Raw genomic sequence first — 15,143 nt, 5'->3', positions numbered from 1 at the left:
GCGGATCTGCTAGCGGGTTTTGGTGTGCACCAGCCCTAACTGAGCATGTGCAACACACATAACGCAGCAGATATATTGCTAAACGACAGCATGCAGCACTTTTTAATAACGCTACACGTTACACACTGACGCAACGTGTGCACTGTGAATGTCGCACAGACTTTGCATTGCTGTGCGTTACTCTGCGTTAAAGTATTTTCTAACGTGCGACTTTAACGTCGCACTGTGAAAGAGGCCTAAGACTAAAAGTAGGCTCAGCCTAGAGTACTAATGTTCTAGAGGCAGAGGATAAGCAGGACAGCCAGGCAACTGGTATTGCTTAAAAGGAAATAAATATGGCAGCCTCCATACATACCTCCCAACATTTTAAAATTTGTAATATATCAATTTAACCACTTAAGCCCAACTGGACGAAAATTTTCGTCCAGTTGGGCTGCGCGCACTCCCGCGGGTCGCGCGCGCTCCCGCGGGCCCCCCCGCGGGTCGCGCGCGCTCCCGCGGGCCCCCCCGTGCGCGCCCCCGCTGCTGGCCGCTAGCCCACCGATCAGTGAAAGGGATTATAAATCCCTTTCGCTGATTGGACCCCCCCCCCCCCCCCCCCGGAGAAAAGCCGACAGCGTCTCTTCAGACGCTGCGGCTTTTCTGAGCTCTGGTCTCCTTTCTTCTGCCTGAGAGCGAGATCGATCGCTCCCAGGACTTTTTGATTCTGGCCATCTTGTGGCCAAAAAGCAAATTACACCCAAAACACACTTGGTATTAAATAAATATATTTAAATACATTAAAAAACCCCTGTTTACCTCCCACACCAAAAAATACCCACATACAAGTTTAAATAAAAAAAAAAAAAAAATTACAATAATAAAAAAAAAAAAAACCATCAATAGTTACCTAAGGGTCTGAACTTTTTAAATATGCATGTCAAAGGAGTATATCAATATGATTTAATAAATTATGGGCTTCTAAATAGTGATGGACGCAAAACGGAAAAAATGCACCTTTATTTCCAAATAAAATATTGTCGCCATACATTGTGATAGGGACATAATTTTAACGGTGTAATACCCGGGGCATATGGGCAAATACAATACGTGAGTTTTAATTATGGAGGCATGTATTATTTTAAAACTATAATGGCTGAAAACTGAGAAATAATGAATTTTTTCAGTTTTTTTCTTATTCTTCCTGTTAAAATGCATTTACAGTAAAGTGCCTCTTAGCAAAATGTACCACCCACAGAAAGCCTAATTGGTGGCGGAAAAAACAAGATATAGATCAATTCATAGTGATGAGTAGTGATAAAGTTATTGGCAAATGAATGGGAGGTGAAAGTTGCTCGGATGTAAAAAAATTTCAACCCTTCCGGCTTAAGTGGTTAAAGGATGGGAATAAAGTTTAGAGTCAATCAAACACATTTTTTAAAACAGAATATATATATATATATATATATATATATATATATATATATATATATATATATATATATATATTTTACATAGAAAGAGGGACAAAGTCCTGAAAGAAAGACAAATAAGGAGGAAAGAGGGACAGGGTTCCCAAAGAGGGACTGTCCCTCCAAAAGAGGAACAGTTGGGAGCTATGTCCATATCTCTCTTGCTTGCAGTTGACTGCCTATGGTCACTGTGAGGACTTTTGTTATCAGGCAGCCGCATAGACAGCCCCTTTAAGGACCGCTACAATCAGGCAATGCCATAGACAGCCCCTGCGAACAACACCGCTATTATCAGGAACAGGCAGCGCGTAGTATACCCTGTGCCAGGAATTGGCTATGTGCTGCTCAGGCTGTACAGTAGACAGCCGTGTGAGGACCCCGGCCCATGTGTAGCTGCAGAGACTTCCTGACATCGGGATAAGCATGAAAAACCAATCGTCTTCACCGGGGATAGACCGGAGGCTGAAACACCGACTGACCCAGGTATAGAGGGTCTTCGACACCGTGCCCAGACTGCACTGATCCTGTGTACAGCTGCTAGTCCCCTGCTCCCCGGCGTACAGTGACACCCCGAATCACACAGTGTACCCCCCCCCCCCCCCCCCCGCCCTAGTGTCACCTCCATCCCTCCTATGCTATCCATTATCCTCCACCCCAAATCCACAGTGTACTCCTGTGTGCCAGTGTCAGTACACAGTTTACCAATGCCACCTCCAACCCTCATAATCACTGATCAGTGCCACCTCCAGCCCTCATAATCACTGATCAGTGCCCCCTCTATATACCAGTGCCATCTCCATCCCTCATATTCACTGCACAGTGCCCCCTCTATATACCAGTGCCACCTCCAGCCCTCATATTCACTACAGTGTGCCCTCTATATACCAGTGCCATCTCCATCCCTCATATTCACTGCACAGTGCCCCCTCTATATACCAGTGCCACCTCCAGCCCTCATATTCACTACAGTGTGCCCTCTATATACCAGTGCCACCTCCATCCCTCATATTCACTGCACAGTGCCCCCTCTATATACCAGTGCCACCTCCAGCCCTCATATTCACTACAGTGTGCCCTCTATATACCAGTGCCACCTCCATCCCTCATATTCACTACACAGTGCCCCCTCTATATACCAGTGCCACCTCCACCCCTCATTCACTACACAGTGAGCCCTCTATATACCAGTGCCACCTCCAGCCCTCATTCACTACAGTGTGCCCTCTATATACCAGTGCCACCCCATCCCTCAAATTCACTACACAGTGCCCCCTCTGTATACCTGTGCCACCTCCATCCCTCCTATTCATTACACAGTGCCCCCTCTATATACCAGTGCCACTCCATCCCTCAATTAACTACACAGTGCCCCCTCTATATACCAGTGCCACCTCCAGCCCTCATATTCACTACACAGTGTGCCCTCTATATACCAGTGCCACCTCCATCCCTCATTCACTACACAGTGCTCCCTTTATATACCAGTGCCACCTCCATCCCTCATATTCACTATACAGTGCTTCCTCTATATAACAGTGCCACCTCCAGCCCCCTCTATATTGTATTGTATTTAATGCACAATGCCAACTTTCGGTATGTACTTTAATAAAGAGGAAGTAACTGAACTTATTGTGATCTTCATAAATTGGCCTTTGTAGATTTGCTTTGTATATCAGTTGCCTACACAAACGTTTCACCTTCCTGTGTTCTTCTTGCAGTATTTGAGCAGTAACCGCTGTGGAGGATATGTGGATATTGCATCTGTAGCTGCGGATCTGCAGAGGACATACAGGTAACACTAATGAGGCTCTGCTCATGTGCATCTTCACATTAGCTGAATACCCGATGGAGCCCGGGTGTGTATTTGGTTGTTGGCTCCACCCACTTTTTCTAACCTTGACACAGATTCACTCAATGGGGTCAATTCATAAAGCATTCCCGCATGCGGTAATGCTCAAAACAGCTGACTTTACTGACCACTTAGCAAAATGTAAATTCATAAAAGCTGTTACCGCATGAAAAGCTGAAATTCCTGAGCAGTGTAGTAAATTACCGCCATTTGCAGTGATTATCTCAACACATGTCACTAAATGTCAATTCATAAAGATTAGAGCAGGCGGTATTGGGACTGATAATACCGCTTGCTTTGAAGAGGTGATAAGAGCAAAGTTAATGGAGACAGATCTCCCAGGCAGCAGCGGTGAGAACAGAACAAAAAAGACTTCCCAGAATACCCCAGGCTGTGTTTTTTTTTAACCTCTTGGGTACCTGTTTTCAGATATATTTCACATCAGAAAGCCTGCATGTGTAACATTTCTTGACGTTTTTCTAAGCTGTGGCAATTAAATAGATTGTTTAGAAAGACTAGTAGGCAGATTCAGGGCAAACAGAGGCAGTTTAAAAAAAATGCACATCTAAAGGGAAGTTGGGGATGCCTCTTTTATTGTAACGCTGTCTCTGCAGGAGAAAATGTATCAACTCAGGCAGCTTCTCATGTTAACGCCAGCTTGTTCGGGAAATCACAGAACTTCTATCGCAGCTGTAAACAGTTTTATGAATTAGCACACAAAAGTCTAAAATACCGAATGCAGTATTTTCCCCCAATTTTTTTTTCCCGTACAGCCTTTTATGAATTGACCCGATTGACCAAGTTTGTGAGCTTTGGGGTCCTTGGTATCATAAATTTCAAAATTCCCACTCAACACCCTGCAGATTTGATTGATCTGCAGGCAATCGATTCCCCACAAATTTTCAATTTGGTATATCAATTTTAAAAAAAATTCCCTGCTGAAATCTACTGAAGATCAATTTGCAGTGTATGGTGTGGGTAGAAAAAAACAAAGTTTTGTAAAAGTAATACCTTTTAATGGCTAACTGATAAAGTTAAATGATGCAAGCTTTCTGGGATCTAGTCCCTTCTTCAGGCATATTTCCAGATGTTGGCTGAAGTAAAACACTGATGCAGGTAAATAGTAAACATGTAGATGGCAGTTGTGCTGGTTACTGTTTAGCAGTTAGATATCAGTGTGTGGTGGAAATCGAATCCTTCCTGAATCAGTTTCTTTCACAGAGGAATGGATTGTATTGCCACAATGTGTGGCTATCTATAAGTGTATGGCCAGCTTTAGGCTCCAGTTCCAGTTTTTATTGAGCCTGAGCTGCCTAGTTTTGGGGATTTATCCAGCCCTGATAGAATATAAAACCTCAGTTGATCCGGTCCAACTTATTTTGAATTGTTTTTTGTTTTTGTGTCCTTGCTTTCTCGATAAACAGGACAACTGAAGTGAGAGGAATATGGAGGCTGCTATATGTATTTACTTTTAAACAATACCAGTTGCCTGGCAGCCCTGCTGAACTATTTGGCTGCAATAGTGTCTGAATAACACCAGAAACAAGCATGGGGGTTAATAATCAGGGATGATCACCGACCTCAAATGAGGATTAATTATTAGCTGAGCTGCGGGGATTGGAAGGGTTATTTACCCATAAATCTGCATCCTCCCCGCGCTCCATATAGGCCCATGCATCCTCATAGTAGCGTTCCAAGCCTCGCTGCCGTCACTTCCTCATTCCGGCTTGGAGGAAGTGACAGCAGCGAGGCTTGGAGCGCGGGGAGGACACAGATTTATGGGTTTATAACCCTTCCAATCCCCGCGCTCAGCTGCTGTAATTAATCCTCATTTGAATCACTAGTAACTCATGATTAAGGTTGGAGAACATCCCTGTTAATAATGTCAGAAACACCTGATCTGCTGCATGCTTGTTCAGGGTCTATGGCTTAAAGTATTAGAGGCAGAAGATCAGCAGGACTGCCAGGCAACTGGTATTGCTTAAAAGGAAATAAATATGTCAGCCTCCATATCCCTCTTGCCACAGTTGTCGTTGAAGACCTGAAAAATGTAAAAAAAATTAAAAGGTGCATTTGGGCCTTTAAGGTACAAAATTAGTTTGTGACTGTGCTGTGTTTGTTCTTTTTAGCGCTGAATATGGGAGAAGGAAAAGAAATGCTTTTAGAATCCAAGTGGAGAAAGGTAAGACTTCCTATGTGATGATTCTGCAGTATTTTGCTAAATCTCATGTCTAGAATGCGTGTCCTTTGTGTGGCTTGTAACTTCATGATCTTTGCTGCTCTCTAGTGTTCAAAGTGATCTGTGATGAGAATGAGGACATCGGCGCCATGGAAGGCGCACATCTGGCAAAGCGGGCAAGGAAAGGAACAGAGGGGTAAATATTACATCTATTGTCAAAGGGAGAAAGTTCAGTCAGCATTGGCTGATGTTGCTGTAGATGCACAGTGCTAATGTCACAGCACAAGTTCACTTTTCTATTTGCTTCCCCAGCTGTGTGCCTCCCTTACTTCTAACTGGTAATGCAGTGCGGTTGTGCTGATTTGGCCTTTGTGCTAAAATATAAGCTTATCACAGCCAATGTTTGCATTACAAAAGTAAGTTTGCATCAGTTTAATGTGTACGTATTATAACGTCGCCTGGAGAGTTAGGCACAGGGAGAGCCGAATGACAGCTGACCCTGCTGCATGTTAAATTCTGGCCGGTGTTAAATACTAATTCCTCCAAGTTGTAGCAACTGAGAGGGACTCGTAACTTGGTGGTTTACTATTGCTGTCACCCGAATTACATTGAAATGCAATGTGCCATCTAATGTGTGTGTGTGTGTGTGTGTGTGTGTTATTAAAGGGGCAGGACAGCGAATGCAGGCTACTCGGATTTCCTTAGTAGCTTGTTTCTCTAAGAGCAACACTTGTTAGATAGTGCTGTTGTTTGGATAGGATTTATAGCTCACATACAGACCCTGACGTCGCCAAGGCAATGGAAGCGATGTACTATGTGTTCAGTGATAACAGCTCTCTTTCTCTTCTCTTCTCTCTTTCTCTTCTCTCTTTCTCTTCTCTCTTTCTCTTCTCTCTTTCTCCTCTCTTCTCTCTCGCGAGAGGTGTTTGGTAAATAAACAGACAGCCTGTTTATTTACCTAAGACATTCCAAAGCACAGTACTTTCTGCGGAATTAACTTGCATTAGGAGGACGGGGCTTTAGCTGAGGGAGAGGAGAAATATATTATCTGTTATCACACTACATAACTGAACACAGACTAGTCCTTCCCTTGCCTTATTAGTGACGCCAGCATCTGTATCTGGACTATAAATGATCCTATTTAAGTGACCTTTGTAAACGACAGCTTTATCTAATATATGTTGCTGTTCCTAATAGAAACTTGCTACTAAGGAAATCACAATAGCCTAAATTTCAGTGTAGTGCCCCTTTAAGTCTATGGCAGTGCCCAGGTCAGGTGCTATGCAGCTGAGAGCATTCTCCGAAATGACCTGCCTCGCAGTTAAACATTTTAAGGCTGATACACACCATGCAATTTTCATGTCAGATTGACTGATCGATAATTTCCAGCATGTCCAAACTGCTTCTGATCAAGAAAGATCAAATTTGATCATTCCTGATCTCACAATTGATCTTTCTCAGTCAGAAGCAGAGGGCAAGTTGGGCAAAAAAAAATGTGCCTTGGGGCTGCTGTAGGCTGACATGTGAATTAGGGCTATAGCAGCAGGCAGTGGGCAATTTGGGCACTAGCGAAAGACTAGGCCCAAATTACGATAACAGCGCAATTTGTCTGCCAGCAATAGTTGGAGCTGAATTGCATGTGAGCCCCGCTGAACAACAGTAAAGTAAAGACCAGGGCTCAGACTGATTAGTGCTGTGATAGCAAAGCGATTGAATTCATCAGCAGAGCAACAACCAGATCACCGGCACAACGTTTCAGGCTGGTACTCCTTTTCTCAAGTGCCCAGTGAGAGTAACAGTGGTTTAAATACAAATCACTGTAATAAAAACACACCCACATATGGCCAGCACATCTCTTAATTACATTGTTAACTCTAACAGGCCAAATACAAGAGCAGCAAACAAATGTAGCATTTCTTTGAAAATTCATCATTTTAGCCCCCAGCCAGTGTCCCCAGCTCCTCTATCCATCAGGCCTCATGTCGCAGTAGTACTTTGGTGCCATTGCAACCCTCTGGTACCTAAACAACTTTAAGAACACACCAGCACATTTGATTCGCATTGTGACCAGCTTCTCAGAAATGTTTTGCCAGAGGTGGTTCAATCTCCTTTTTGGTTCTTAATAATTTAATCTATTCCTGGGCGCTTCTTTACCCCCTATGTGGTACAGAGATCATGTGTTCCCTATTAAAAAGAAGGTAACATGTTGCTTGTTCCTATCTTGGCTTTGGTATGTCTAGGAATAGTTATGCAAGACTTTTTTTTTTTTTTTTTTTTTCCTTGTTAGAGATTTAGCAAGTCCCTCTGATGACTCTTCAGACACTGACGACTACACAGATCAGCCGGTAAGTTGATGCTACTCTAAGGTGAAAAAGTATGGCTGCCTTCCTTAATTTTTTCCTTTATTTTTTTTTATTTTTTTGTACTGTTGCTTGGCCATACAACTTAGCACCCAGATAGGTTTTACCTCTTCTTGTCACTAACAGAGCTTTCTTTTGGTTGTCTCTCGTGCTGCAATTTTTTTCCCCAATAAAAATCCCTGTCTAGTAATTTACCCCCTCCCCCCCCTGGAAAGTGTCCCTAGACTGAAATCCATACACTACACATACATGGGCATCAGCCTGTGCATGTGATTAGATGGGGAGCGGTTAAGTGGAACGGTTAAGTGACAAGGCTGTCCCTTGTACAGTGCTGCGCTACATCGCAGCTCTGTACAAATGTTCGTTGCTCCCCCCCCCCCCCCTCTATTTCAGCCTGCCAGTTCCGATCGCGGCTTGCAGGCTGATCACGCATACTCAATTTGTTTCCGCGCAAGGAACACGCGAGTGTATGTTCCCTGCTAATCCCGCCAATCGGTGTTAGGCGGTCCCCAGCAAGCCACGCTCCCACCACTGATCAGTGTGAGGCGTTCGGGAGGTGGTTAATTATTCTTAGGCCTCTTTCACACTGAGGCTTTGCGTTGGCCTTTTTTTTTACCGCCGACTAATGCTATGCCAGTGAGTCTATGGGGCTTTTTACACCAACGTGATGCGGCGGAAATTACGTAATCACCGCAACCCCCGAAACGAGCGCATACCTATGTTACCGTCGATTCGCACGGCGACGTGTGGCGAACCAGAAGTGATGGCAATGCGTACATTCTAATGCCAATTCTTGCATTAGCATTGTGGCGTGGAAGCGTATTTTAGCAATTCACTTCAGCGGAATTCCTTTCTTTGGCCACAGGAAGTGAGCACTAGAGAGCCACACTTTCTCCTTGGATTGCTGCCAGACAGGGATTACTGTGTATTAATGCAGAAATCGCCAAAGGCTGTTTTTTGGCGATGAGACCCTCGCATCACACTACCGCCAGTTAGCGGTGTGAAATCAGCCTCACTTGTTTCGGATCCCTGAAGCAAATTTTACTGTAGTACAAAAGACAACCTGAGTAAAGACAACACACAGTTCTAGACTGTTCTCTTGATTTATTGACAGAAAAATGTCCACTAGTACTCATATCAGCCGTGGGGAAAAGTAACTGTTAACGGTATATAAATCAATAATGGTGTATTTCCAGCGATTGAAGAATTACTGTGGCCTAAGGGGTGCTGTTCTCAGCTGGTTTCAGTGCTTCCTATCTGGCAGAACACAGCAAGTATGTCTGGGCACACACTACTCTAATCCAGTGCCACTTGCCTATGGAGTCCCACAGGGCATCTGTGCTATCACTGTTATTTTTTTGCAGTCTACATGCTCCCACTGGGCAAAATAGTCCAGACCTATGGCCTAGGATACCAGTGTTACACAGACGACACACAGAGGCTGAACTCTGACAAAACAAAGGTGTTGGTGGTCGGTGGTCCACACATGATGGACAAAGACCAAAGTCTCCCTACTTCAAACTAGCAGTTGGGGGAGAAACCGTACAGTATAAAGACTTGGAAACCTGGGGTTTATCCTGGATGGAAAGCTAACACTCAAACAGCAGTTATCAGCTGTGTTCAAATCCTCACTCTTCCATCTGAGTAATATTGCAAGAATTAAAGGGATACTGAGCAGCTCTAAAAAAACACAATTTGTACTTACCTGGAGCTTCCTCCAGCTCACTGTAGGCCACGAGGTCCCCTGGCGTCCTTCTGGCTCCTCTCCCGTTCGAGCTAGCGGCTTCATTAGCATAAGTCCCCACTGCGCACATTACGCATCATCACGGCGGCCAGCATGAGAGTCCTGCACATGTTCAGTTTAGAGTTAGAGAATGACACGTAACGTGCGACGGGGACTTGTACTGGCGACATCAGGCGGATGTCGCCAATTAGCCAAACTGCCAGCGGGACCGGGAGAGAAGCCAGGTGGATGCTGGGGGACCTCGCTGCCTACAGTGGGCTGAAGGAAGCCCAGTAAGTACAAAGGCCTCTTGCTCCCTGCACACTGCAAATCGGAATCTGAATCGGATGTAAAAACTGAATAAAAAGCGGAATCTGAATCGGAATCACTTGCAGTGTGCAAGAGGCCAAATTGTGTTTTTTAAACCTGCTCGGTATCCCATTAAACATTGTCCCAGCTGAAGACCTACCTACTCTAGTTCATGCATTTGTATCCTCCCACCTGGACTACTGCAATGCCCTGTTCATCGGATCCCCGGATAAAGTTCTGTGCCCCCTACATCTAGTACAGAATGCAGCAGCCAGACTCCTAGCCCACCCCCACCCCCCCCCCCCCCCCCCCACAGCTCACACATCTCCCCAGTACTGAAAACTCTACACTGGATGCCAGTAAAGTGGAGAATCCATTGTAAGATCTTCCTGCAGACATTCAAGGCTCTTTACCACGTGGGCCCCAAATAAAGAAAGTGGATCTATTGGCACTAAATGCCCCCCTACGTACCCTCCGCTCTGCCAATAAGACTACTTTGGTTATTCCCAGGATCCACTTAAAAACATTTGGTGCTCGGGCCTTTTCCAATGCAGCCCCTACTCTATGGAACTCGCTTCAACAATCAGTGTGAGAGGCTCCTACTCTGGAAAGCTTTAAAGAGGGACTGTAGTGAAAATCTTAAAATTTAAAACGCATACAAATAAGAAGTTCATTTCTCCCAGAGTAAAATGAGCCATAAATTACTTTCCTCCTATGTTGCTGTCACTTACAGTAAGTAGTAGAAATCTGAGATTACCGACAGATTTTGGACTAGCCCATCTTCTCATAGGGGGGTTCTCAGGGTTTTCTTTATTTTTAAAAGCACTTAGTGAATGGTAGTTGCTCCGTCCAACTGCCAAAATAGTGTCCTGTGAGCAGGGAGGCTGGCCAACATCTTTGTATTAATCATTTTCAGGGAGTGTCTTTATAAAGAATAAAGGTCATGCTGAGAATCCCCCATGAAGAGATGGATTAGCCCAAAACCTGTCGGTATGTCAGATTTCTACTACCTAATGTAAGTGACAGCAACATTGGAGAAAAGTAATTTATGGCTCATTTTTCTCTTGGAGAAATGTACTAATTTGTATGTGTTTTTAAGTTTTAAGATTTTCGTGACCGTTCCTCTTTAAGAAAAGGCTAAAAACCCACCTCTTTTCCTGGGCCTTTGAGACCGAAGAACGCAGGTCACATCGCTTTGAGTCCACAGAGAGAAAAGCGCTGTAAAAATATATTTTTCTGTGCGTTGTGCTTTCCTGTTGCAGTTCCTCAACTCTCCAGCAGAGGCCTCTACTGTACAAGAGACCAGTAGCAGGCAAGCTGCTGTCCCAATGTAATCAATTGCATCAGTGCACTTGTTTTGGTATTTATCTGCCTTTTAATTCTCCAAAATGTAAGAATGCAAATGAAATGTCTGTACAGTGAGACGTCTCCCATGAAATAAAATAAATTCTCTATTCTTATTTTTCTTCTTCAGTCCTCAAATCATATGAACAGCTCTCTGCTGTCTCTATACCGTAAAGGAAATCCTGACTCCTCCTCTAGCACTCCTTCCAAGATGGTGGCTCCCGACACCAGCACTCCCGCACCCCCCAGATCCGGCGCGGGAGCGGAGAACAGCACTCCAGAGCTCCGATGGTTCATTGACAAGAATCCCAGCACAGCTGTGCAGAAGAATATCTTCATAGATCTGTGTGAGGAGGGTGAAGGCAATAACAAGGCTGGGGGTAAAGAGGTGAGCATCATGTCTGTTACATCATGGTATTTTTAAAGCCACACTCTGGACTCAGATGTCTTCCTGGTCCTGTGTGGGCGGTGAGTGGCAGGAAATGAATGGGAGAGCAGCAGTGGCACTTGTGAGTGGGTTAGGAAAGGGGGAAAACATCTGCAGAATTTGTGATTGGGTGCAGCTAGTTGCAGGAGGGGGGGGGGGGGGTAGGGAGGAATGCAGCTGGGGCTCTTGTGATTGTCTATTCCACTGGTTCCCAACCCGTGTTTTGCGACACATTCATGTGCGGCAGCATCAGACGTGTCGCCACCTTGTTCTCTCTCCCCGCCTCTGCTCTGTCTGTAATTAGAGCAGGGCTACAAGAAAATGGCAGCCGGTGTCCACACATGCGGACATCGGCTGCCATTTCCTTGTAGCCATCTAACTACAGAACGAGCGGAGGTGGGGAGATGGTGACTGAGGAGAAGGAAGCCGGTCGGCTACAAGGCAGCGTCTGCCAGCTCTGAAGGTTACATGAGTACTGACCACGGGAAGGGAGGAAAAGCAGGCTGGCCACCTACCTGGCTAACGCTTAGACGCTAAGGCAGCTATACTGGGGGTGACTATACTAGATACCCATACTGGGGCAACTATACTCCCTATACTGGGGAAGCTATACTACCTATACTGGGAGCAACTAACCTAGCTACCTATACTGGGAGCAACTATACTAACTATACTGGGAGCAACTAAACTAGCTACCTATACTGGGGCAATTATATTGGGGGCAACTATGCTAGCTACCTATAATGGGGCAACTATACTATTTATACTGGGGACAACTATACCCGGCTACCTACCCCTACTTACCTATACTGAGTCTGAGAGCGAGTTTTTTTTTTGGGGGGGGGGCACCATGGCTATAACTCGCAAGATGCAAATTGTGGGTACTATGCCATCATTCCAAATTGGAGGGGGGCCCTAACTGTCCCCCTGAAAGGTTCTAGGCTTTATTTTTAAGTATATTCAGGATAATGTACTCTTTCTATCCATTTCATGGTTATTCTTAGTATTTATCTATTCTACATATGTGATGTGTCACACAGATCTGAGCGTTTGGTGTGATGTCACGACTTCAAAAAGGTTGGGAACCACTGGTCTATGCAAATCCTTTGTTACTGATTAAAGGAAACCCGGAGTGAGAGGGATATGGATGCTGCCATATTTATTTCCTTTTAAACAATACCATTTGCCTGGCTGTTCAGCTGATCCTGTGTGTCTAATACTTTTAGCTATAGACCCTGAACAAGCATGCAGCAGATGAAGTACTCTGACCCAGCTGACTCTGGCTTTACTGGATTAGCAATATGCTTGTTCCAGGGTTTTGACTCAGACACTACTTATGCCAGAGGATCAACAGGGCTGCCAGATAACTGTTATTGTTTACAATGAAATAAATATGGCAGCCTCCATATCCCTCTCGCCTTATTAAAGACCGTCATATAAGGTATAGAGTACATGCTCAATTTTCAGACTGTCATGGCTTGAAAAAGGAGCATGTCCATCGCTTTGAATGGTTCAAATTTCTGTAAGACTTCGAATTGTAAGTAACTGGGTTTGTAAGAACTTTACAAGACTAGTAAAAAGTTTTTAATGAAATTTTGACTTGATAAGTAACGTCTTGATATTCAAGCACAGAGTATATACACCCGTCACAACTGAGCTGATGGTGCTGATCCTACAGGATTATACTTATCAGTGTTGAGACTGTTCAATGTCACATTTCTATCAAATCTTCAAAAGGAGGCAAAAGTAACTGTCATTGGATAAGTTCTTAGTTAAAGGACAATTGAAGTGAGAGGGATATGGAGGCTGCCATATTTATTTCCTTTTAAGCAATACTAGTTGCCTGGCAGTCCTGCGGATCCTCTGCCTCTAATACTATTAGCCGTAGACCCTGAACAAGCATGCAGCAGATCAGATGTTTCTGACATTTTTGTCAAATCTGAAATTAGCTGCATGCTTGGTGTTATTCAGACACTACTGCTGCCAAATACATCTGCAGGGCTGCCAGGCAACTGGTAATGTTTAAAAGGAAATAAATATGGCAGCCTCCATATGCCCCTCACTTCAGTTGTCCTTTAACCTTCCTGGCGGTACCTCGGGCTATGCCGCGCAGGAGGATTTTTCAGGCCCTGTTTTTTTGTTTTTTGTTTGTTTGCAACACGCAGCTAGCACTTTGCTAGCTGCGTGTGCATGCCGATTAGCCGCCGATCGGCAGCGCTAAGGGGTGGATCGGGACTCCCTTTGATGTCGGTGACGTCATCCCGCCCGTCGCCATGGCGACGGGGGAAGCCCTCCAGGAAATCAAAGATCGCCGGAGGCGATCGACGCGGGTGGGGGGATGCCGCTGCACAGCGGCTAAGGCTCGCTACATGAATGTAAAAAAAAAAAAAAAAAACTGCTGCGCTGCCCCCTAGCGGTTTCTAATAGACCGCCAGGAGGGTTAAAGGAAAAGATCTGAGGGGAAAAAAAAAAGTTCTATTTACCCGGGGCTTCCTCTAGCCCCTAGCAGCTGATATGTCACTTGCCGCAGCTCCGGTGTCCCAGGATCCCCTCTGTTGCAGATGCCAACCTCGCCAGATCCACAGAACGCTCAAGACCATGTGAGCGTGATCACAAGTGGCGCTTACGCAGAAGATGCCGACCTTTTAGCGATAGTGGTCCTTTAAGACTATAATGACCCGAAAGCTGAGAAATAATGATTTTTTTTTCTTAATATTCCCATTAAAATGCATTTAAAAATAAATAATTCTTAGCATAATGTACCACACAAAGAAAAACCTAATTGGTGGCGGGAAAAAAAAAGATATAGTCAGTTGTGATAAGTAGTAATTAAGTTATTGGCGAATGAATGGGAGGAGCGTTGAAATGTGAAAATTGCTCAGATGCATAAGGTGAAAATACACTGAAGGCTGAAGTGGTTAACCTGCTTATTGACCACCACCAGAGAGGAGAGGAAGATAGGTGCAGAAACTGAAATTAGGCAGGCACTAAGTTTGGTGAACTGGGATAATGTACTACAAGGGGAAGACACTGAAGGGAAATGGCAAGCTTTTAAACTTATACTCAATCAATACTGTAGTATGTATATCCCATATGGAAACAAAATGTCTAGGAATAAAAAAAGGCCTCTATGGATGAATAGAAAGGTTAAAGATAAAATGAAGAGGAAAAAGAATGCCTATAAGGTCTTAAAACAGGAGGGGACAGAGGCTGCACTAAGCAATTATAAGGAGTGCAATAAAAATTGTAAAAAAGAAATTAGGCAGGCAAAGATTGAAGCTGAAAAACAAATCGCTAAGGATATCAAATCTAACCCAAAAAAGTTTTACAAGTACATTAACTCTAAAAAAAGAAAGGTTGACTGTATAGGACTCCTAAAGGATGAGGATGGGAACTCAATGGTGGATGACCAAGGTAAGGCAGAGTTATTAAATGCTTTCTTTGCTTCTGTCTTCACAAAAGAAACAGCACTGTTGCAAACTACAGAGGCGGAAGAGTCTC

At 44.4% G+C, this 15,143-nt stretch overlaps 1 protein-coding gene across 1 annotated transcript in view; it reads left to right on the top strand.

The window, feature by feature from the left end:
* Positions 1-1,758: 1,758 nt before the first annotated feature.
* The window catches only part of NVL (nuclear VCP like), a 116,189-nt gene continuing 102,804 nt past the window's right edge, over positions 1,759-15,143 (top strand). The window contains exons 1-6 of the mRNA XM_068232849.1: positions 1,759-1,934; positions 3,170-3,243; positions 5,430-5,482; positions 5,588-5,675; positions 7,767-7,824; positions 11,346-11,603. Of these exons, the coding sequence (XP_068088950.1) occupies positions 1,875-1,934; positions 3,170-3,243; positions 5,430-5,482; positions 5,588-5,675; positions 7,767-7,824; positions 11,346-11,603 (591 nt within the window). The 5' untranslated portion in view covers positions 1,759-1,874. The remainder of the gene's footprint in view (positions 1,935-3,169; positions 3,244-5,429; positions 5,483-5,587; positions 5,676-7,766; positions 7,825-11,345; positions 11,604-15,143) is intronic.

Source organism: Hyperolius riggenbachi, chromosome 4, assembly GCF_040937935.1.
Source record: "Hyperolius riggenbachi isolate aHypRig1 chromosome 4, aHypRig1.pri, whole genome shotgun sequence".
Lineage (NCBI taxonomy): Eukaryota > Metazoa > Chordata > Amphibia > Anura > Hyperoliidae > Hyperolius > Hyperolius riggenbachi.
This window is presented reverse-complemented; position numbering and strand designations above follow the sequence as displayed.